Source organism: Eurosta solidaginis, chromosome 4 (genome assembly GCF_040869045.1).
Source record: "Eurosta solidaginis isolate ZX-2024a chromosome 4, ASM4086904v1, whole genome shotgun sequence".
NCBI lineage: Eukaryota > Metazoa > Arthropoda > Insecta > Diptera > Tephritidae > Eurosta > Eurosta solidaginis.
Window position 1 is genome coordinate 204,031,034 of NC_090322.1, and position 23,409 is coordinate 204,054,442.

A 23,409-nucleotide genomic window follows, 5' to 3' on the forward strand; every position below is an offset into this window, starting at 1 on the left:
TTGTATTTCCCTCCACTCGCAGTTCTTTCAACTGACACTTTTAACATTGCTATGTCATATGACATATGGCAATTGTTCCCATTTGCAGACCTTTTGAAGGCTTTCATAACTGGTTAAGTCGCAGGTGGTTTTGAAATAGTCGCTGTGATTGAGTAATTTAAATTCATAAAGCTCAGACGTAAGCGCTGTAGGTGCAAGTGTGGCTTCCAACTGTACCTTTCTGCATCCGATTATCACCATCTCGGAGGTAGTCATTTAACCGGTAATGCTTAACTGCCGGTTTGCGTTTTTTCTGCGGGGTAATGGATAAATGACCTACTTAGAATTTATCAATGTCTTTCTCTGCAATCTCGATACAAAACTGCTGACAGTGAAATTGGGACAGAATCAACGATTATTAATAATTGTAAACAAATTGATTTGGGTTAAGGACAAGTTATTCATATATTTCACAATTGAAAAGAACTAACAAGAAAATTTGCCTAGATCTATTCTAATATACTGCTTCTGCAAGCAGATAAAAAACAAACTGCAAAAATGATTACGTTATAAGCGAAAGCGATTGTATAATGGATTGCGATCTCACCCTACATGTGTGAGAATCTAGGAACGAAGTCCGCGGTGACACATTAGCGGAGTTCCAGCGAGCTATGCAAGTCTGGATCAGGAGCAAATCTCATTGGAATGATCCGCATCAGTTCTATGAGAGTTGGCAGCACTCAATGCATGTGTACACATACATATGTACTTGGTGCTTGTTATTGACAAACTTCTCCCGAATCGCCCCTAATATTTAAGTCTAAAATTATAGAAGTTATCAAACTAGTAACTAGTATTATTAGTTCTACTATGCCACAACTGCGATATATTTTCTATATAAGTGGGACTTTCCACATCAAGCAAAACTAGAATACTATTTCTTAACAACCGAACTCGACAGTTAAAACTTACTTACTTACTTAATTGGCGCTTAACCGTCTAAACGGTTATGGCCGTCCAACAAGGCGCGCCAGTCGCTCCTTCGCTCCGCCAACCGGCGCCAATTGGTCACACCAAGGGAGACAGTTAAAACACGTCCGTTCTTTTCTGGTTTTTAGTGAATAACTTTTAACAGAAGAAAAATTTGTAATTTTCCCTAACGAAAATCGGTATAGAAGTAAAACGCGTCAGTTTTAACTTCAAAAGCCTTTAAAAGATTGTGTTTTTCCAAACAATTCGAAATAAAAGCGAGCGCAACAAGAGGAGTGTTTGAACGCTATCTCAAGTTAAAAAGGGAAGCGAGACGCCTTTTCGGGGAAAAAAGCAGAGGTAGAAAGGCGTGAGTGCGAGGAGCTTGAGCTGCTAGCCACCAGGAATAACGGAAGGTTTTAAGACCGGAGCAAACTGTTGTAAGAACGAAAACGGTGACCTTGTAACTGGTGACCAGAGAGTGCTTCGATTATGGCAGGAACACTTCTCTTAAATGGATACAGCGTTTTACCGCACAGGGATGACGTACCCGATCCCGCATCGATGATGATGGAACAAATGTCCCCCCACCCAATTATCACGATGTCAGAATAGCAATAACCAGATTGAAAAACAACAAGGCCGCGGGTGCTGATGGATTGCCTACGGAGCTATTCAAATACGGCAGCGAGGAGATGGTAAGGCGCATGCATCAGCTTGTCCCCAAGAAAGATTGAACCCCATCGTGAATCGGCTTCCTGGTAAATCTACCATCTAACAGATTTTCACAATGCGCCAAATCTTGGAAAAAACCCGCGAAAAAAGAATTGACACAAATCACCTCTTCGTCTATTTTAAAGCCGCCTTCGACAGCACGAAAAGGAACTGCCTATATGGCGCTATGTCTGAATTTGGTTTTCCCGCAAAACTTATACGGCTGTGCAAAATGACGTTGAGCAACACCATCAGCTCAGTCAGAATTGGGAAGGACCTCTCCAAGCCGTTCGAAACTAAAGGAGGTTTCAGAGAGGGTGACCCCCTATCTTGCGATTTCTTTAATTTGATGCTGGAGAAAATTATACTAGCTGCAGAATTTAACCGCTCTGGAACAATATTCTATAAAAGCGTGCAATTGCTGACATGTGCTGATGACATTGATATCATCGGCATAAACAGAAGCAAGGACCATGACAACATCAGACGAAGCGGCTCGGGGAGTGTTCGAGAGAAATGTTCTTCGAAATATTTATGGACCTCTACGCGTTGGCGATGGCGAGTACCGAAGAAGATTTAACGATGAGCTATACGAGCTTTACGCAGACATCAACATAGTCCAGCGAATAAAACGCAACTGCTGCGCTGGCTAGGCCATGTTATGCGAATGAAAGATAACGCTTCGGCTAAGAAAGTGTTTCTATCGGAACCCGCTTATGGAAGCAGAGGAAGAGGGCGGCCCCCACTACGCTGGAATGACCAGGTGGAAAACAATTTAAACTCCCTTGGTGTGACCAGTTGGCGCCAGTTGGCAGAGAGAAGAAGCGACTGGCGCGCCTTGTGGGACAGCAGTAACCGTTTAAACGGTTAAGCCCAATTAAGTACGTAAGTTTTTCCAAATTTTATTCAACTCTTATTTTTGGAGTGACTAATTTCTGAAAAGATTGCGTAGCTGTGTTTGTTGTTGGTTTTGTAGCGATAAAGACACTCCCCGAAGGTTTTGGGGAGGCTACCGCTGTTTATGGTACTTTGTCGGATATAGATCCGGTACGTCTGGGTAACAAGCACGATTAAGGTACAAGCCCGACCATCTCGGTAAAGGTTTCATATGACACCTTGGAACTTTCTAGGCCATCCCCGCCCCGCCCCCAGGGTTCATAAGGAACTTGGGGTCGTCAGAGCCTCGCTTGCTAAATATGTGTATGTGACATTCATATTTGTAAAAGAATTCGCCTTGCGTAGAGAAGCTCGGCCTAAAAGCACTTCGAAGGTTATCACGCCTTATATTTATTTATTTTTTTAATTTGCTGGTTACATATTGTTTCAAATGGAAAACAGGGACCTAAACTGTTATTCCTCTTCTAGTAAAAGTCCTTCTGAGAAAAATATGTTTCGACTTTTAATTTTTTATTCCGAAAGAAATTATTAAATCCGGCTTTTATTGTATAAATCTGAAAATATAAGTAAAATTCGGACTTTTGTTTTTTAAGGACAGAATAAATGTCCGGCGCTTTAACTATGGAACGGCTCATTCAAATTAAACGAATTTTTCTTCCTACAGAATCATTATCGTTCCAACAGATAGCGGACTATCGTATTTCTAGGCAATTAGATTAAACTTTATGGCGAGAAAAAATGCACAAGTTTACTAAGAAAAAGTATGAGTATAGTACTATGAGAGGTGGTCTCGATTTTCGTCGACAAATTTTTGGTATTACTAAGAAAAATTTTGAAGTTAAACTTATTAGAGGTATGGTAAATACCCCTTTTCTGTTTAATGAAATTTTATTTCATGTTCCGTTTAGACCATCTAGACATTTTCAACCGCTTCATATAAGCACATCGAATTTTGAAATGCACAAGCCTCTTCGTTATCTGTGTACTGATTTCAATAAGCACTGCAAAATCATTGATACGTGTGACTCGCTCCACTTAATAAAAATATATATACTGACTACCTTAAATACCCAATGATTTTTGATGGGTGGCTTGGAATCACGTCCTTTCCAACCTCCCACTCTTATCACCAGCTCTAGTAACTTTGGGCGGATGGCTTGGAATCAAGTCCTTTCCAGCCTCCCACACATCGCAGCCCTACTTATTGTGTGTTAAATCTACATCAGCTGCTCGAAATCACGTCCATTTCGACAGCATTAATAATCAATTATCGGTGCACTGTATCACAGTCCATCCCGGCAACTGATTTAATAATATGTGACCCGGTCTATGAAAAGGTGGCTTATGACTCAAAAAATAAATTTCGAGAAACAGCTGTTAAAGATAAACAACGCATTTCTTCAGTTTCTTAGTAGTTTTTCTTTTGACTTATGCACAGTCATGCTCAAAAGGCAAAGCACAAACCAGTTTCTGACCGATATTTTGGCTCCATTGTCATCGAAAAAAATGCTATCAAAAAAATCTGAGGGTGATTCACCAGCCGCCAAGGTGGCATCGAAGGAACCAAAGGATTCATCGTCTTTCATTTGTGCTCTTCTTTCTCTACATTTTTAGTACACTTCTAAGCAAGTTAGGAGTTTTTAGTTTTCACCACGTCAAAGAGCGTCTCAAAAACTATCGAAACCAGAAAAAAAGTGGAAACATATTTTTTGAGTCATAAGCCACCTTTTCATAGACCGGGTCATATATATGTATATATGTACATATTAAAAATATATACATTTTTTCACTCTGCTTGCTTTTGTAATCCGTGACTATTTTAGTCTGATTAATTGTTAAATTTGTAGACTAATAAATAAATAAGTATTCCTACAAGTTTCATATCCAGATATTTAGAAGAATCGATTGGTAAAAAATTCACTTCAGTTTAGGTAAAGTGTTTGGAAAAAGTCCGAAAAATAAAAAGGGTGCATGACTCGTTATGAAAACGCAATGGGTGTCCCCGGGAACCTATACATTTTCACAACTTTTGACCTGGTCTTTTTGACTAAAAAAATAACTATTAAAATCCTTTCCCTGATAGAAAATGTATAATTTTGCTAGCAGGATTTAAAGTTAAAAAAATTTAATAATTTTTTGAGAGTAGAAAAAATTTTCTAAAAATCGAACACCGTAGTTCATTTGCATTTAAGTGCTACAAAGTATAAAGTGTTAGCTTTCAAAAAACCTTTGGATCTGAAATTGACCCATATTGATAATAGGATCACAACGTTGTTGTTACATTTGCATGTTAAATTTTTATCTTTATTTGGATCAGGTAGGATTGGCACGAAACTAATGTTTTTACGAATCGCAATTAAGAATAATACAAAAAAAAAAAAAAAAAAAAACAAAAAAAAAAACACGAAAGTCGCAAGTCCCGTGATATTTTCATATATATTTGAGACATATTTTTGTAGACGTTAACACTTTACATGATTTTCAGGGTCACCATTTTCGCGCATTTAGATCAAGATCGCAACATTGGCGGTTTTTCAACACTTCATATGATTTTTCTTTAAACACTTTATGCACTTTGAAACATACAGTTGTACATGTGTAATTATATATTAATATTCGATTACATACAAATAACAAAAAAAAAATGGTTTGAAATTTCCCAAAAAGCTCATTTAGCAAAATTTTGCCTTAACCGAACCTCACAAGTGAGTTCAAACAACTGAAATACTGGTAGATTAGATTTGTGTACTTTTAACCGGGCTGGTAAAAAATTAAATTTTGTAGCAAAAAACAAAAATAAATAAATAAATAAAAAGTAATAATAGAAATATAATAAAAATTTTAAAATATTAAGAAATAGGCAAGCACGTACGCCCTTTGAGAAAGTAAGTAGATAAAAGGAACAAAATGAGACGCCGAAAAATACGTAAATACGTACAATGACCAGTATATATACTAAAACAGAGAACGTAACGGTTTGACTATTACAATAAAATTTACAGCAAAAATTAGTTGAATTTGGCCTTTCACTTTTGTATTAAGGGGTTATCTCCACTTGTTGCCATGAAAAGAAGATTTAAAATAATTTTTTTTCGATGTCTTAACATCTTTGCTCACGGTATGGGGGTATCCTGAATGTAAGGGTAAGGTGTAAGTGTTAGCGCAAGCGCCGTCAAAATAAAATAAATGTATTAAATTAATTAGAAACAGGTTACCAAAAATTATATACTCATGGTGAGTTTCAATTGTACAGTTCATTTCAGATAAATTACTTTTTTGAATTATGTTACAAGGGATTTTTTTTTGAGGCTTTAGAAATATTGTGTAAGGCTTGGTCAAAATAGGGGCGTGGATCCGCCCATCAAAGAAAAAACTCTCCCAATTTCTTCTTACAATAAAACTTGGTAAGTGAAATATCATTGATACAAAACAGTTTTTCACTAAGATATAGCTTAGTCTACGTCCCTTTTAAATATCCACTGTATATAAAAGTGGACGTGGTCTTTAACCGATCCCGTCCATTTTTACTAGAAATATTTTCTGCTATATGTAAAATATGTGCAGCCAATCTTATTGCGATTCGTATGTTTTTCTTCGAGTTATGGCTCCGGGAACATAGAAAATTGCCTGGTCATAAAAGGGGCGGTGTCACACCTATTTTCAAAATTTGAATTTTTTGCTTTTTCTTGTTATTATTCCACTTGGGAAATTTAACAACATTGATATAAAACATTATTTTGCAAAGATATAGCTTATTTTATTCATCTACGACTCTTTTGAAAATCTTTTATATAAAAGTGGACGTGGTTCCTAACCGATTTCGTTAATTTTTCTTCGAAGCATTCCTTATAGTAAAGACGACCTCTGTCGAATTTTGTTGTGATAGGTTTAACGGGTTTTGATTTATGATTATTAATATTTGTAAAATTGATTTTATCACAAGTGGGTGGTACCACGCCCATTTTCAAAAAGTTTTTCAAATTATTATAAAGAGCCTCGATATCAGTCCAACCATCAACTTTCAATATTACCATCAAATTTACTTAATAATTAATAATTAATAATTTTTTTGTGTTAAATATCGAAAAAGTGGGCGTGGTTATCGTCCGATTTTGCTCATTTTCCTTACCAATCTATTCTAGGTCCAGATAAGGCCGTATACCGAATTTGGTGATGATATCTCAATATTTGCTGAAGTTATCGTGTTAACGGAGGGACAGACGGATGGACAGACGGATGGACGGGCATGGCATAATCAATTTTTTTTCGATACTGATGATTTTCATACATGCAAGTCTATATCTATCTCGAGTCCTTTATACCTGTACAACCAACCGTTATCCAATCAAAGTTAATATACTCTGTGTGCAAAGCACGCTGCGTATAAAAACATAAAAATAAAAAATAAAATAAAGTAGAATAAAACCAAGTAAAGTAAAATAAAATAAAAAAAATAAAATAAAATAAATTAAATTGATTTAGAATAAATTAACTTAAGTTAAATTAAATTGTCTGAATCAAAATAAAATAAATGGAAATAAATCAAATTAAATTTTTTACAACATTTGTATCCATTGGGTTGGGTCGATTTGTATGGACGAAAGTTAACCGATATCGTGCCATCGATTTTTCGATAGGATTTGGGCTCAGGAAAAAAAGTTCCACTACGCATACCCAAAAAAATAAATTTCGAGCCTGTGAAAAAAAGTCGATTTTTCGACCCAAAATTCTTCTAAATCGCCATAAAAGAATTTTTTTTCAAAAAATTGCATTTACCAATTTTGCGTTTGCCAATTGACACGAAAAAAATAGATAAAAAATGATTTGGAGCCCTGAAAATGAAAAAAAAAAATGCATAAAAAATCGAAAAAAAAAACGATGAAATTTCGCAGGCTCGAAATTTATTTTTTTGGGTATGCGTAGTGGAACTCTTTTTCTTGAGCCCAGATACTATCGAAAAATCGATGGCGCGATATCGGTTAATAAATCGACCCAGTCTAGTATCTATACTGTTTTCAGTTTTATATTAAAAGTTATCCCCTCACCAAGGTGGACTTTCTCACAAAACCTCCAAGATGACTAACTTTAAGTATTAGAGTAAGAGTTCTGCTCTTCTCAACTTTGTTATCATAGGCATTTTGCGTTGAAATTTTAAAAATAACCGCTATTTTGGATCCCTGTGCAAAAAGGTTACTAGCCGTAATATAAATTGGTTCGAACAAGTATGTACGTGTAAATAAAATGTGATGTGATGTGCTCGTACAATGCTCTGCTGAGAACTTGACTGGCTTACATGCTGTTATTGTACATATCGTGTGATATATTAGCATCATTATGGTGTTTCATATTCGGGTTATATTTTTTTGTGTGCCTTACCAGACAATCTGACAAAATAAATTACAATGTATGTCGATTAAAAATTCTAACCTCAACCCAAAACTTCCATTTCCAAACCAATTGCGCAATGAAAATATTTGTATTGTTAATTTTTATTTCAATAAACAATAAGTTCTTCTTCGAGAAATGGCAGTGATTTTAAATTCCTATGAAATATGTACTTTTAAATTTTTTACCCAAGTTGTAAAAATGTTTGTGCAAATTTCATAAATTACTTATACCATCTGCGGACTTATTCTTTAGAAAAAATCGAGTAAATTAAAAAAAAAAAATTTAATCAGTATGTTTTCAAATTAAATTAAACGAAATGGGAGTAAGGACAATGTAAAAATGTAAACGCTTTCAAATGACTCATTTGGAAGTACGCGTTTGAGGCCAGCGAAAATGTAGTATAAAATCGTATTCTTTTTTTTCTTATAAATTATGTTAAAATAAGTGATCTTTATTATGTATAACGTCATACTCAATAATTTTTTTTCTATAAATGATCAAATTTTCATATGTGTAGGTCAAAGAAAAATTTTACCATAACGATAAAACATATTTTTTTTCTCACATATTCCAAAAAGGCTCCAAAGGTTTGTTTAGTTGTAAAATATTGAATGTAAATTCTGTTTTTTACATTTTAATTATCTGGATATCCTTTTCTGAACTTGAGATATTGATCAATAAAATCAATAAAGTTTATGAGTTAATTATGAGAGAAAGGAAGAAACATAAAAATAAAAGGTTTATTCCCCAATAGTCAGAATGTGTCAGCAAATAGTCAGTAACTACAGAAAGTCGATCGCGTACTCGGTTCTTGGACAATATTCCAAAATATACCAAAAACAGTAAAGTCAGTCAGAAATTTTTTTGCTGTCAAATTCTGGACAGCTGTCAAACGGCCAGCTGTTGTGCATTTGACAAAAGTCAATTCACATATTTAGAAATATAATAAAATGCTTTATCTTATCTTATCTTATCTTATCTTATCTTATCTTATCTTATCTTATCTTATCTTATCTTATCTTATATTTTCTTGTCTTATAACTTTAAACGAGCAATTCTTGTATATTTGTATATTCGTATATTTGTATGTTTGTATAGCCGAACGATATCGGGAACGGCTCAACCGATTTAAATGAAATTTGGCACAGAGATAATGGATCGCCTTCTAAGACTTTCTACTAGGTGTTGCCACTCAGAATGTTTCACAAGGTTGCCACCTATTCGAAATAAAAAAAAATTGTATGAGATATGCCGATATGGCTATCAAACGAAAGGTATTTCACTCCGCATTACAATAGGAACATTCTTGAGTAGGGTTGCCATTTAGCGTTGCCACCTTTTCGAAATTTAAAAAAATTGCATGAGATATGCCGATATGGGTATCAAACGAAAGGTATTTCACTCCGCCTTACAATAGGGACATTTTGTGAGCAGGTTTGCCGTTTAGGGTGGGGATAGTTAGAAGAAATAGTATTCGTATATTTGTATGTTTGTATAGCCGAACGATCTCGGCAACGGCTCAACCGATTTAAATTTGGCACAGAGATAATATATCACCTTCTAAGACCCTTTACCTAGGTGTTGCCACTCAGAATGTTTCACAAGGTTGCCACCTATTCGAAATTAAAATACAATTGTATGAGATATGCAGATATGGGTATCAAACGAAAGGTATTTCACTTCGCATTACAATAGGAACATTTTTGAGTAGGTTTGCCATTTAGGGTTGGGGTAGTTAGACGAAATAGTATTTGTATATTTGTATAGCCGAACGATCTCGGCAACGGCTCAACCGATTTAAATGAAATTTGGCACAGAGATAATGTATCGCCTTCTAAGACTTTCTACTAGGTGTTTCCACTCAGAATGTTTCACAAGGTTGCCACCTATTCGAAATTAAAAAAAAATTGTATGAGATATGCCGGTATGGGTATCAAACGAAAGGTATTTCACTCCGCATTACAATAGGGACATTCTTGAGTAGGGTTGCCATTTAGGGTTGCCACCTTTTCGAAATTTAAAAAAAAAATTGCATGAGATATGCTGATATGGGTATCAAACGAAAGGTATTTCACTCCGTATTACAAAAGGGACATTTTTGAGTAGGGTTGCCATTTAGGGTTGGGGTAGTTAGACGAAATAATATTCGTATATTTGTATGCTTGTATAGCCGAACGATCTCGGCAACGGCTCAACCGATTTAAATGAAATTTGGCACAGAGATAATATATCACCTTCTTAGATTTTCTACCTAGGTGTTGCCGCTCAGAACGTTTCACAAGGTTGCCACCTATTCGAAATGAAAAAAAATTGCATGAGATATGCCGATATGGGTATCAAGCGAAAGGTATTTCACTCCGCATTACAAAAGCGACATTTTTGAGTAGGGTTGCCATTTAGGGTTGGGGTAGTTAGACGAAATAATATTCGTATATTTGTATGTTTGTATAGCCGAACGATCTCGGCAACGGCTCAACCGATTTAAATTTGGCACAGAGATAATATATCACCTTCAAAGACTCTTTACCTAGGTGTTGCCACTCAGAATGTTTCACAAGGTTGCCACCTATTCGAAATTAAAATACAATTGTATGAGATATGCAGATATGGGTATCAAACGAAAGGTATTTCACTTCGCATTACAATAGGAACATTTTTGAGTAGGTTTGCCATTTAGGGTTGGGGTAGTTAGACGAAATAGTATTTGTATATTTGTATAGCCGAACGATCTCGGCAACGGCTCAACCGATTTAAATTTGGCACAGAGATAATATATCACCTTCAAAGACTCTTTACCTAGGTGTTGCCACTCAGAATGTTTCACAAGGTTGCCACCTATTCGAAATTAAAATACAATTGTATGAGATATGCAGATATGGGTATCAAACGAAAGGTATTTCACTTCGCATTACAATAGGAACATTTTTGAGTAGGGTTGCCATTTAGGGTTGGGGTAGTTAGACGAAATAATATTCGTATATTTGTATGTTTGTATAGCCGAACGATCTCGGCAACGGCTCAACCGATTTAAATTTGGCACAGAGATAATATATCACCTTCAAAGACTCTTTACCTAGGTGTTGCCACTCAGAATGTTTCACAAGGTTGCCACCTATTCGAAATTAAAATACAATTGTATGAGATATGCAGATATGGGTATCAAACGAAAGGTATTTCACTTCGCATTACAATAAGGACATTTTTGAGTAGGGTTGCCATTTAGGGTTGGGGTAGTTAGACGAAATAGTACTCTACTTACTCATATTCTATTAAAGCTTTAAAGGAGAACATTAAATTAAAAAATATTCGTAAAAAATCTTACAATAGTATTTGCATATTTGTATAGCCGAACGATCTCTTACAAGACAAAGACTTAATTTCACACACGCTAATAAAATTGAAATGCAATATCACGGCACCGTGGTAAATTATATATATTAAATTCTATATATTCTCAATATATTTAAATGCATATTTTTGACAAATATGAAATGAATAATTGCAATTTCTCACAGATTACTATTAGAAAGATTTCTCACCATAGCAAAAAGATATCTCACCATAGTAATTTGCTACCGTTGAACAGTAGAGGCATATGTTGAATTTGAAAACGACATCTAACCATTTAAGTACTTACCAACAGATGGCGCTGAGGAAAGTAAGTTGACATTTAATTAAACTAACTGATAGTTGTCATTCGTGAAATTTACAAGTTTTTGGAATATAATAAAATTGTGAGACTTTCATTGTGTATAACTAAAAAAATGTCAAAGTATGTTATGCGGCATACTTGAAGATTGCCGAGCAAAGATCGGTCGCCCAGGTACTAAATGTTTAAGAGCGGTATCCAGATCACAAGAAAACGGTAAAGATGCTTTTTAATTTTGCTCTTGTAATCCTACTTTGAAGGTTTTTTATTTGAAAATGTTTATTTTTCCATTTTATTATTCATACCTTAAAACCTGGAGGTATTTCTTGAGCATTTATTGGACCCTTGAAGAAATGCCCAAAACATATTTGTACGTTTTAATTGATGCATCCAGGCCGCTTCAACCAATTTCAACTTTGTCCTACAAGGGGGAAATGAAAAAATCTTAAGCGTTTTCTTATTACGTGAATACAGCGCTTTACTGGTGAATAATTATGTGAGTTAGTAAAAGAATTTGCTTTTTTAAATGTGTATTGACTGTATGCATACCTGCGCCTTATGCAAATACTAAATGACAGAAGTTAAATATTTTACTATAAATCTATAGCGTACTGTACAGTCTTACTCTCCCGTTTTGAATGAATTCTGGTTTTTTGACAGTTTTCAGGATTAAAGTATTCAGAAAAAGTGCGGGAATATATCTTAACTTAGCATGTCGTTACCTATACAAATCAGAAAGTATTTAATCACCCTCTCTCGTCTCAGTTTGAAAACGCTCTATATCTCAAATTTTTTTTTTCAAAAGCGCCTTATATCAGTATTTTTTCCACAAAGGCAATACCTCATCATCCAATGTGTTGAATTTATGTTGTCATAGAGTGTTTTGGAAAAAGATACTAAGATATTGCATTCTTCAAACCTGAGGGGGCATTTTTAAAAGTTTGCTAGAATAGTACATTTTCGAAACGGCGGCCTATGAAAAGAAGAAAACATTTTTTTTTCTGATTGAGTCCAATGTACTTAGCAAACAAATTTGCAACGATCTGCTTTATCACATTGCCACTTTATGAATTAAAAATTAAAAATGAAGGTAGCTGGCTGCAGGTGTCACAACGTCATAAGACATGCAATTTTACATATGCACATTAGGGTGTTTAGTTTTCAGGTAATTTTTTTCCTTAATAAAAAAAATATAAGTGAATCCACTTTTACAAAAATAGCTCTCTACTCAAATAAATATTATATATTTCGTATTTTTCCCTTCAAAAACGTGGCACTGCTATTACTTCTCACGATGACTCCAAACCAGTTAAAATTAGCAAAGAGAAATTTAAAAAAAATCGTTGGATGCCGTTTTTTCTTCAACTTTATGGACTTGTTATCGCATTCAAAATCGTAGCAGACCACTTCTCAAGATAATTTTAAGGTTTCGTATACAGTACTCTGTACGTTTGGAACCGTTCGATGGTAGACTAATAAAAGAACAGACAAATGCTATCTTTGAACTATTGGAACCTTAAAAACTCGGTTACAAAAAACAAAGCAAACAAAGAATGAACAAACACACAAAATAGGTCTGCTCATGTATCTACGAACTATAAATATGATACTAGCAGACCCGGCAGACGTTCTGCCCTAACTTTGGTATATCTGCATTAGAGATATACGCCGCCGACAACCGCCGCCGCCGCCGCCGATTTTGGTCGATTTTCGCACGCCGCCGCCGAATGTCAAAAATATCGGCGCGGCGGCGGCGGCGGCTGCGTCCGGCGCTTTACTATATTTTCTACTCGTTTAAGACTGCTTAGGCCATTTATTGTTCATGTCGAAAATTGGTCGGATATGTTCGAAAGTCGTATCAACAAATGCGCATCACTGCCAGTTATAAGAAACTATTTGCGAAATTTAACTCTTTCTAACTGTTCATAAGTTATTAAAAAACAGGCGCTTTAGATGTCAGCTTAATACGGACTGCATCACCCAATTCACCAAGTTATTAAAACAAAACACTAAAAGACAAGTTTTATAATAAATTTGTTAAAAAAGCAAATTACCCAAAAAAGGTGCCGATTTTAAAAAATTTTTACATTTCGATTGGCTGAAAGAATAAGCGAAATCAGTGATGCAAAATCCTTTAGTAGGCTCCAGGGGCATAAATGAAATGATTTGAAATCATTCTTACCTCATACTTAAGTTGAGGACATATGTATGTACGTATGAGAAAGGTATGTAAAATCACTTGGGCTTACATTTAAACAGCTGTTGTTTATTTGCGAAACTATATAATAGCGTCTGAAATGTTAATTTTGATTTTCACACTTCATCCTTCAACACCCAAGTCACCCGGTTTGACATTTCGTAAAGTTGGCGGCCCTATCCAAAACTAGCCCCTTGAAGTGAATCACATTGTTTATAGCCTACCAACCAAGTTTAAATATAACCTTCGCGTTACGGCTCCTTTTGCAAATGTGAATACGTAGACACATATATTGACCAGGTGAAGCTTTGTCCTTCGCAAGAATACTCAAAGTGGTGAAGCAATGGCTTTCCCAAGACAGCCGAACTAATGACCGGGTGTTCTACTACCCTAACGTAGTGAACAGTCGAACTAGTCTTAAAACTGAAGCTACGCGGTCATCCATAATGAGCTCTTATATCATAACGCCGGAAAACCGCAGTTAACATCTTTCAACTTAAAATCGGTCGACTTTCGTTCTTAAATATCGATTTGATTTAACGAAGACTATTGGAATCTATGTTGTGCACACAAACGTCTGCAAACTTTGGTCTAAATTTTTAAAATTTTATCCAGGGTCTTTTTAAAATTTTAATTATGTAGATGCACCGAGGATTATACCATTTTCACCCATGAGTTACGCAATGACAATCACTTAGACTGCTTATGATTTCGAGGGCGACATCCTTGGCCGAATAGTCACTCCCTAACGTTTCAAGGTGTTTCTCTGGTGTAGCTCGGCAGCACAGCGCGACAAAAACATCAGTTAGAAAGTCTTCGGAACTACACCTAGAGCTTCTAGGAAAGTGACGTCGACGAAGGTATGAGTTCGAAGTCGCAGTCCTATAGCTGGCATATGATGTGAGTGTCAGGAGGCGTGGTAGCGACTAGTGGTCGGGATTGCTATTGTTCGCACATCGGGAATTGTAGCTCTTAAAAACAGCAGAAGAACTGGAGGCGCCCTGTGCCACGAGAGTCATGAGTATTAATAGACCATTAATAGCAACCTTAAGTCGCCTTTGTGCGTGGCTGCCAAGGAGCCACAAGTGATTTAAAGAAATTGTGTTCGCGACGATTATTAGGAGTTAACCCCAGGTGAAACTAAGCTTTGCACGAGATATACTGACAAAAGTGTGGCCATTTTATGTATCTCTATTTATTTTCAGCAGACGCAGCAGTACCAATTCCAAAGACCGGGGTTAGGTCTGAAGGTACCCCCAGCGGGTTGGGGGGTTAGAATATACCCGCGGTAGGTATGCCTATCGCAATTAAATAAACCAGATTCAAGGGGTTGTGTAGTGCAACCTATTCAGGTTGCAAGCGCAAGCCAAAGCTTTCGGGGAGCAACCTTATCGCTGCAACAACAACAACAACCGGGGTTAGGTTCAAAGCCTCCCTGGATTAAGTCAACGAAGGAGAATCCCTCCGCAAAGAGTTACTCCTGAAAATTTTTGAACGATCTGCGAGATTTTGAGGCAAAAACCCCGGATCTTTCCGAAATGGCCAAAACGTTGATTTCCTTAAATACATACAAATAAAACCTTTGCTAAATACAATTTTTTTAAATAGAAAAATCAAGTTTTTTAAAGTAAGAACACCGGCGTACGTCGGCGCGTCTCCCACGCCGCCGCCGGTATATAATAGAGCCGCCGCCGCCGATAAAGTTATCGGCGTAAACCTCTAATCTGCATTACGTTTAAGAAGTTCTTAGGTCCTCAACGTTTGGTTGGTGAAAGATATGGACTAGTCGTAGAAATGTGAACATATTATACATAACAAGTAAGGAAGTCTAAGTTCGGGTGAAACCGAACAATACATAACAAGCTGTAGACTTGAAATGCTGTTGTTGTTTGTTTTGTGTGCTTAATAGTGTTACAAGGCAGTGCAATAATACATATACATATATATGGTTCTATTCTAAGCTAATTTTCGTTTAGAAGAAGTAAAAAGGATACAGAGGCTAATACCAATGACCTTGAGCGGGTAATAATGCAGTTTTCCTTCAGATATGCGGATTTCCCTACTGTTTACAAGTAAGTATATACAAAAAAAAGTATAAAAAGGGCAAGGTTATTAACGAAATTTTCCAACTTTTACTAGAAATAGCTTATTACCTGCACCTACGTACTTTTACGCCTTCTTTTATATAAAAGATATTGTTTAACCGATTTAGTCCATTTTTACTGAAAATATTTCCTGTTAAACACCAATGTTTTCTTCGAGTTATGGCTCCAGAAACGTTGGGAAATGCATTGTAAGAAAAGGGGCAGTGTCACGCCCATTTTTCAAGATTTGAATTTTTTCCCATTTCATGTTATAATGGCACAAAATACGATTGGTACAGAACCATTTTTCGCTAAGATTTAACTTATTATTTTTGCCTTTTAAAGTCATTTATATAAAAGTGGGCGTGGTCCTTAACCAATCTTATCCATTTTGACTAGAATAATTTCCTGCTAAAAGGAAAATATGTATGTATGTATTTATTTGAAAATTTGTTCCTAGCATAACAATTTTGACAAATTATTTAACAGTGCTAGTCATGAATAGCATGAGCTATAAAAATTGAACATTTATAATAATAATAAATTAGATTAATCAAATTAAATTAAATATAACGGACAATAGTGAAATATTTATGTATGTAAATGTAAATCTTAAAACTAGAGAAAAGTAGTTAATAAATATTAAAAGACAGCAGTAGTGATGATAACCTTTGGCTGGTTATAGATTGAATAGTATTTAACAAATAAAGAAAGAAGACACAGATAAAGGAAAAGGACTTAGATATGTGTACCCAATTTTGTTACGATATGTAAATTTTTCTTCGTAATTGCTTAGTCATAAAAGGGGTGGTGCTACACCCATTTTCAAAAATTTTAGTGTTTTTCAATTTAGAAAAAGTTCTATTGATACAAAGCTCTTTTTCGCCAAGATATAGCTCATTATTTTCGTCTACGACCCTTTTAAAAATCTTGTATATAAAAGTGGGCGTGGTCTTAAACCGATCTCGTCCATTTTTTCTAGAAATATTTTCTGCTATAGGGAAAATTTATGTGCCCAATTTTATTACGATCCGTTATTTTTTCTTCAAGTTATTGCTCCCGAAACATAGATAATTGCCTGGTTATAAAAGGGGCGGTGCCACGCACATTTTTTTTAGATGTGAAGTTTTCCTATTTATTGTTATAAATCCACATGGGAAATTAAATACCATTGATATATAAATCATTTTTGCAAAAGATATAGCTTATTTTATTCGTCCACGACCCTTTTAAAAATATTTTATATAAAAGTGGGCGTGGTCCTTAACCGATTTCGTTAATTTTTCTTCAAAGCATTGCTTATAGTAAAGGCAACCTCTCTGCCGAATTTTGTAACGATAGGTTCAAAGATTTTTGATTTATGATTAATCTTATATATAAAATTCTCGTGTCACAATGTTCGCTTCCGTACTCCTCCGAAACGGCTTGATCGATTCTAATGAAATTTTATGAGCATATTGAGTAGGTCTGAGAATCGGCCAACATCTATTTTTCATACCCCTGGGTGACTAGGTTCTCGAGATATAGGCCAAAACGTGGACACGGGTAGCCCTAGAATGTGTTTATAGAATATACATAACAAATGAAAGCTGTTGATGAGTGCTTTAGTAGAGGGTAATCTTCATACCCCTGGGTGACTAGGGTCTCGAGATATAGGCCAAAACGTGGGCCCGTGAATGCCTAGATAGTGTTTTTACATTATGGGCATCAAAATTAAGCTGTTGATGAGTGCTTTAGTACAGGGTAATTTTCATACCTATTGGTGACTAGCGTCTCGAGATATAGGCCAAAACATGGACCCGGATACACCTAGAATGTGTTTTTACATTATGGTTATCAAATTGAAGCTCTTGATGTGTGCTTTAGTACAGAGTAAGTTTTACACGGCTGGGTGACTAGGGTCTCGAGATATAGGCCAAAACATGGACCCGGATACCCCTAGAATGTGTGTGTATTATGGATGTCAAATGAAAGCTGTTGCTGAGAGCTTTAAAGTGATTTTCATTGTGATATTCGATTTAGTCGCATCAACTTGGCAAAACTGATAAATATGCATGCGAAGCCGAAACAAAGACATGAATTAATAATACCCACATACCTATTTACATACGTCCTATTCGATTTGCCTGAAATTTGGTATATAAATTTGCCTATATTAGTATTTACGATGCTTTTTTTCCGGGAAGTAGACCAGAAACGGACTGGGACTGGGATTAGGACTAGGACTGGGACTGGAACAAAATACATACCACCCTCTGGGACTGGCAATAAGATATGAAGAAGAATGAGAAAAACTTAAGAGAAGAGAAAAGATAGAAAGAGAAGGAGACTGACAAAGAGATAGAATGAGACGAAGATGGAGATAGATGAAGCGAAGAATACGGAGGGAGGAGTGAATACAAAGATTAGGAAAAAGTGAAGAGGGCGAGGGCAGAGTTAGACGGAAAAAGCTTATTAAAATGTATGCAGATAGACCAAATTTAGAGCAGAACTACGTCTGACGGGTCTGCTAGTAATATTTGTAAAATTGATTTTATCACAAGTGGGCGGTGCCGCGCCTATTTAAACATTTTTTTTTTAGTTTTTATCAAGAGTCTCAATATCAGTCCACACGTCAAATTTCAACATTCTAGGAGTATTATTTACTAAATAATCAGGTTTTTTGTGTTTTCCACAATGTTATATATTTAAAAAGTGGGCGTGGTTATCATCCGATTTCGCTGATTTTCAATACCAATCTATTCTTGGTCCAGATAAGCTCGTGTACCAAATTTGGTGAAGATATATCAATATTTACTCAAGTTATCGTGTCCACGGACAGACGGACGGACGGACGGACATGGCTCATTCAAATTTTTTTTCGATACTGATGATAAATTTTATATATTGAAGTCTATATCTGTCTCGGTTACTTTATACCTGTACAACCAAACGTTAGCGAATCAAAGTTATAATACCCTGTGTACAAGTACAGCTGGGTATAAAAATACAATAAAAATTTGCTCCTTTTTTTAAGATTTGGTCCTTTTTTCGAGAATTTTGGTCCCGAATGAAAATGGAAACATGGTGTAGCACCCGTTTTTGAGAGTGTTATTGAAAAAAATTGGCGGTAAATACTAAAAAAACATAAAGACATATAGCTAAATGGATCTATCTGCGCAGCTATGGCAGGTTGTCTGAAAAATTTTCTACTTCCAAAAACAAAATACAATTTTTCAAATTTAGAAAAATTAAAAAATAACAATAATTATCATTAGAAAAAAATTATTGTTCTGGCCTTGAGCTCGAATCGAACCTTGAATCAAAAAAACATAAAGACATCTTTTCTTTGTTAATAAGACATAATATAACAATAACAAGTAAGGACGGGACTGTCTCCGGCTGTGCCGAAGACTTCATACCTTTCATGAATGGGGCTGAACAATAATCTTATCCCGTTCGTAATCTCCAAATAATCGGATGTATAAGATAAGAAATATATAGATGTACATAAAAAATAAAAAATGTAAGGCGCGATAACCTCCGAAGAGATCTAAGGCCGAGCTTCTCTTCCAATTTGCGTCGTGCTCCTCTTGATTCTTCCCTACAAATTGGCCGGACGGGACCTACATGTTTTATGCCGACTCCGAACGGCATCTGCAAGGCAGATGAGTTTTCACTGAGAGCTTTTCATGGCAGAAATACAATCGGAGCGCTTGCCAGACACTGCCGAGGGGCGACCCCGCTTAGAAAAATTTTCTTCTAATTGAAAAATCTTATTTCTAAAATTTTGATGTTGCTTTGCCCGGGAGTTGAACCCAGGGCATACGGTGTAATAGGCGGAGCACGCTACCATCACACCACGGTGGCCGCCATGTACATACCTAAACGATTTTTAAGATAAATATAAAATAAAAAATGGAAAAAACCCCCTATCTGAACGATCGGTTGCATGGGATATATATTATATATATCGAAATGATTTTTACAGGAAATCTTCTATGATTTATTAGAATATATATCACCAAGTTTCACGTTTTTATATCGGAAACTAAGGGAGAAATTGCCAAAAATCTTACTATCTGAACGATCGGTTGTATGGGATATATACTATATATAACTCCGATCAAAGTGATTTTTTCAGGATATCTTCTATGATATATTAGAATATATATCACCGAGTTTCACCAACCCCGAGTTTTCGGACCAAAGTTAATATACCATTTCATGTTCATGAAAGGTATAAAAAGCAAATTATGTACGCTAATTATTAAAGCATGAACGAGATTGTAAATAGTACTATCTTGAGGGCTTTCATCAAACCGAACAAGTATAAACAAGTGAATTGGAAATGCGAAAATTATCAAAATGTGATTGTTCAATATTTAATGGAAGTCAATTTAATGAAATTATGACGTCACTGCAAGTTGAAAGTTATTAAAAACAAGTTGCTGATCGTGTTCGTATTGCTTACTTTTGCTTTTCTCAGAACACATTTGCCATTTTTTGCTTTTCAAATGTAAACATTTTAAGAACTTTTCTGGTATCTACAAACTCAATTTTAAGGTGGGTTGCATGCATGATTCAATTACTACAGGTTTGTTCTCCAATGATGACAGAGCTTTGACACTCTCAATTTTTAAAATCTGGACGGGTTGCTTGTACGAATTAAGGAAAACGGAAAATAATTCAATCCCATTCAGCGAAAATTTTAGCAGCAAAGTACCTTTAGTTGTATATTAGTAGTGATAGTAGTTTTGTAAATGCCAATATGTTTTGGGGGCAATAATTAATTTTCTACTAAATATTTCGTGAATTGATAAAGAGTTGGTTTGGTCATTCTTTCAAAATTTGTTTGAAGAATGCCGTACGTCAGAGTTTAATTCAAAAATACACTAAAAACTACAAAATTTGTTTCAAAAACTCCCTATCTGAGCATAAGTTCAATGCATTTTGACATGAGAGGGAGTTAATGAAAAGCATTCTGAGATAAGGCGTTCTTCAACCTAATTCTGATATAGGGCGTTTTTGTGACATATGCTGAAATGGGAAATTTTTGAAAAATATTTTGAGATAGGACGATTTCGAAATGGCAGCTGAACTGACAAAAAAAAAAAAAGAAGAAAACAGCTTATTGTCTTAGAACTTTTTATTCCGGCCTCGACTTTGACAGAAGAGTTACGCTTTTGTGCTGTCCCGCTACTCAGGGAGTATTTACCTTTTTCTCTTTTCCGTTTAAGTATTCATGGAAGTGTTCCATATAAACCGTTAATTTAGAATATTTCGAACACGTTCGTTTTATACTACCTCACGAGGTCCGAATATTCCAAAAAAACGATTCCACAAATTCTTAAATGGAGACGAATGTTCCCAACATGCTCAATTAGTGAATTTCGACATTTTTACGCGAATCGATTTACTAGTCGAGTTTTTGACGTTGAACGATGAATTTTAAATTGGTTTAGGTTTCGTATGTCCGTAGGTTTACGAAAGTTTTTCCTTGGTGTCCGTACTTTTTATAAAATTATCTATTTTCAGCAACACTAATAGATCATGGGATAGTTAATAAATTCATCATAAAATTAAAAAAATTATTCTAAGGAACTATTCAGTTCAGTACTTATCGGGTATTTGTAAACTGATTGCGTTCTATTTCTACAACTAATATTTTTAGAAAAATCGCAAAGAAACAACACAGTTTACGGATGTCAATTGGATTTGGTAGCAAAATGGTTGTCAAAAAATTTGTCAGCCGAGCAAACTCTTGTGATTGAATCATGGATTGCATGTACGCTTATGTAAACATTTATCTTATGAGTGAGTTTAAGCATTTCAGTCGTTTTTCTTTCTGGCTTTAATTTGCTGAATGAACGTTCGCAGCTAGCAATTGATACTGATATAGTCGAAGAGTATTTCAAGTGCCACTCGAAAGTTTGGAAAAACATCTTCTACATACGAGATTATAAAAGTAAATAATTCTAACGAAGTTTTAGGTTCAATTTTTTTTACTGCGAAGTAATATTTTGCAGTCACATATTTCGATAAAAAGCTCTCTTCCATCGAAATCTGTATTATAAAATTCACCCAAGTGCTCTCAATTTCTTTCTAAGTCGTTATTGCCCTTGTTTAACAAACGACTAAGAGAAATCCAAATTTATAATTAAGGCATTTAGTCGAATAAATCTTGAACGTATTTCTTATTGAAGACGATCGAGAACATTTTTCATAACGCGAGAAATTTCTCTAGCCAATTATCCGGGCATTATGCGGCGCCTTCTTACAAGTTTTACTATATCAATATCCCATTTTTCAATAAGAGACTTCGGTTTTTCTATTGCTTCTCCACAGAAAGAGTCTCGAATTTCGGATGGTTTAGTCGCTAATGATTTAAAATCATGATATGCTTCTCTAAAATTCATATCCGGGTCTTGTAATCTGAGCTGCACACGATCAATCCTCCTTAAGATTTCATACCAGAAATAAACTAATGTTATAAAACTAAAATTTAGTATATTTTACAACAGAACTGTAGCTTCGCTTCTGGTGTCACTTGTCGCTAATTGTTGTAAGTGTTCTACTACATTCTCTAGCCCATCGACGATAACGCTAACAGCTTGTGTATTTAATTAGCGAGCTTTGCTCATATTGCTTTATACAATGGTTTTTGTAATTGATATTAGAGAAAAATTGTAAGTTTACAAACGGCGATGGTTACTAGGACATGTTTCTGAATTTCACTTCTTCATCAGCTAGCTTTTTCGGGAGCTGAGCGTTGAACTCGAGTCTCCAACATTCATATCAGTGCAAGCCTTTTAGCTGCTACGCCATATGAATGTTCCGTTGTTCGCTGTACAATTGGTCTCTAAGAGTTGCCTTTTTTTTGTTTATATTCCTTTTGATCACCATGTAGGCACATACACTCTGTATGTAGTTTATTCCTAATGGTGTGGATATGATTTTTAGGCGTGCTTGTATTCTGGCGTTCCACCGTGTTTCAGATTCACGTTTGACAGTTTTGGTTAAAGCATTTTTTAATAATTCCCATCGTAACGTTGAGCGTGAGAAAAAAATATATATGCTTTCTTTTGTTCCACAACCTGGTAATGCTGTGCGAGTCGGGTGCTGATTTTGGACGCGCACATCCAAAAATCCAATCATGTCTTCCACCAGTAGCAATCTTTTTTTAATTTTTTCGACCGGAAGGCAGGACAGGAGTATAAAAAATATGTCTCGGTCGCAGGCAAAGTCGATCGGTCTCAATCCATTGCGAGAGGTATTGTTGCAGGGGATGAACCTTCCGGCTTTTCGGCTCTCCTGGCGTTGAAGTTTTCAGACACGACTTTTTTAACATGTGCGTTAGACGCACCACCACGAATCCAAAACCAAGCCTGCGTTTGTTTGCTTGACCACTCCCATTGGTCGTATTTACTTTATCGGTGCATCGCATCTCCTGGCTCTTGTTATGTTTTGACATGTAAAGTGTAACGTCATACGTCCGCCGACAACGGCTCATGTTATCCAGCAGCATACGCAATCCATAAGAAAGTTGTCAA

At 35.6% G+C, this 23,409-nt stretch overlaps 1 protein-coding gene and 1 long non-coding RNA gene across 5 annotated transcripts in view; one reads left to right on the forward strand and one right to left on the reverse strand.

Moving 5' to 3' along the window:
- The window catches only part of LOC137250915 (uncharacterized), a 570,288-nt gene that overhangs the window by 91,193 nt on the left and 455,686 nt on the right, over positions 1-23,409 (forward strand). The window lies entirely within an intron of this gene.
- LOC137250913 (uncharacterized) overlaps positions 1-23,409 on the reverse strand; it is a 178,497-nt gene that overhangs the window by 83,823 nt on the left and 71,265 nt on the right. For 3 of the 4 annotated variants that reach the window (XM_067784636.1, XM_067784635.1, XM_067784634.1), the window contains exon 3: positions 11,902-12,017. The exons of the other annotated variant lie outside the window; for it this stretch is intronic. In XM_067784636.1, the coding sequence (XP_067640737.1) occupies positions 11,902-11,930 (29 nt within the window). In that variant the 5' untranslated portion in view covers positions 11,931-12,017. The remainder of the gene's footprint in view (positions 1-11,901; positions 12,018-23,409) is intronic. 4 annotated transcript variants of the gene reach the window in all.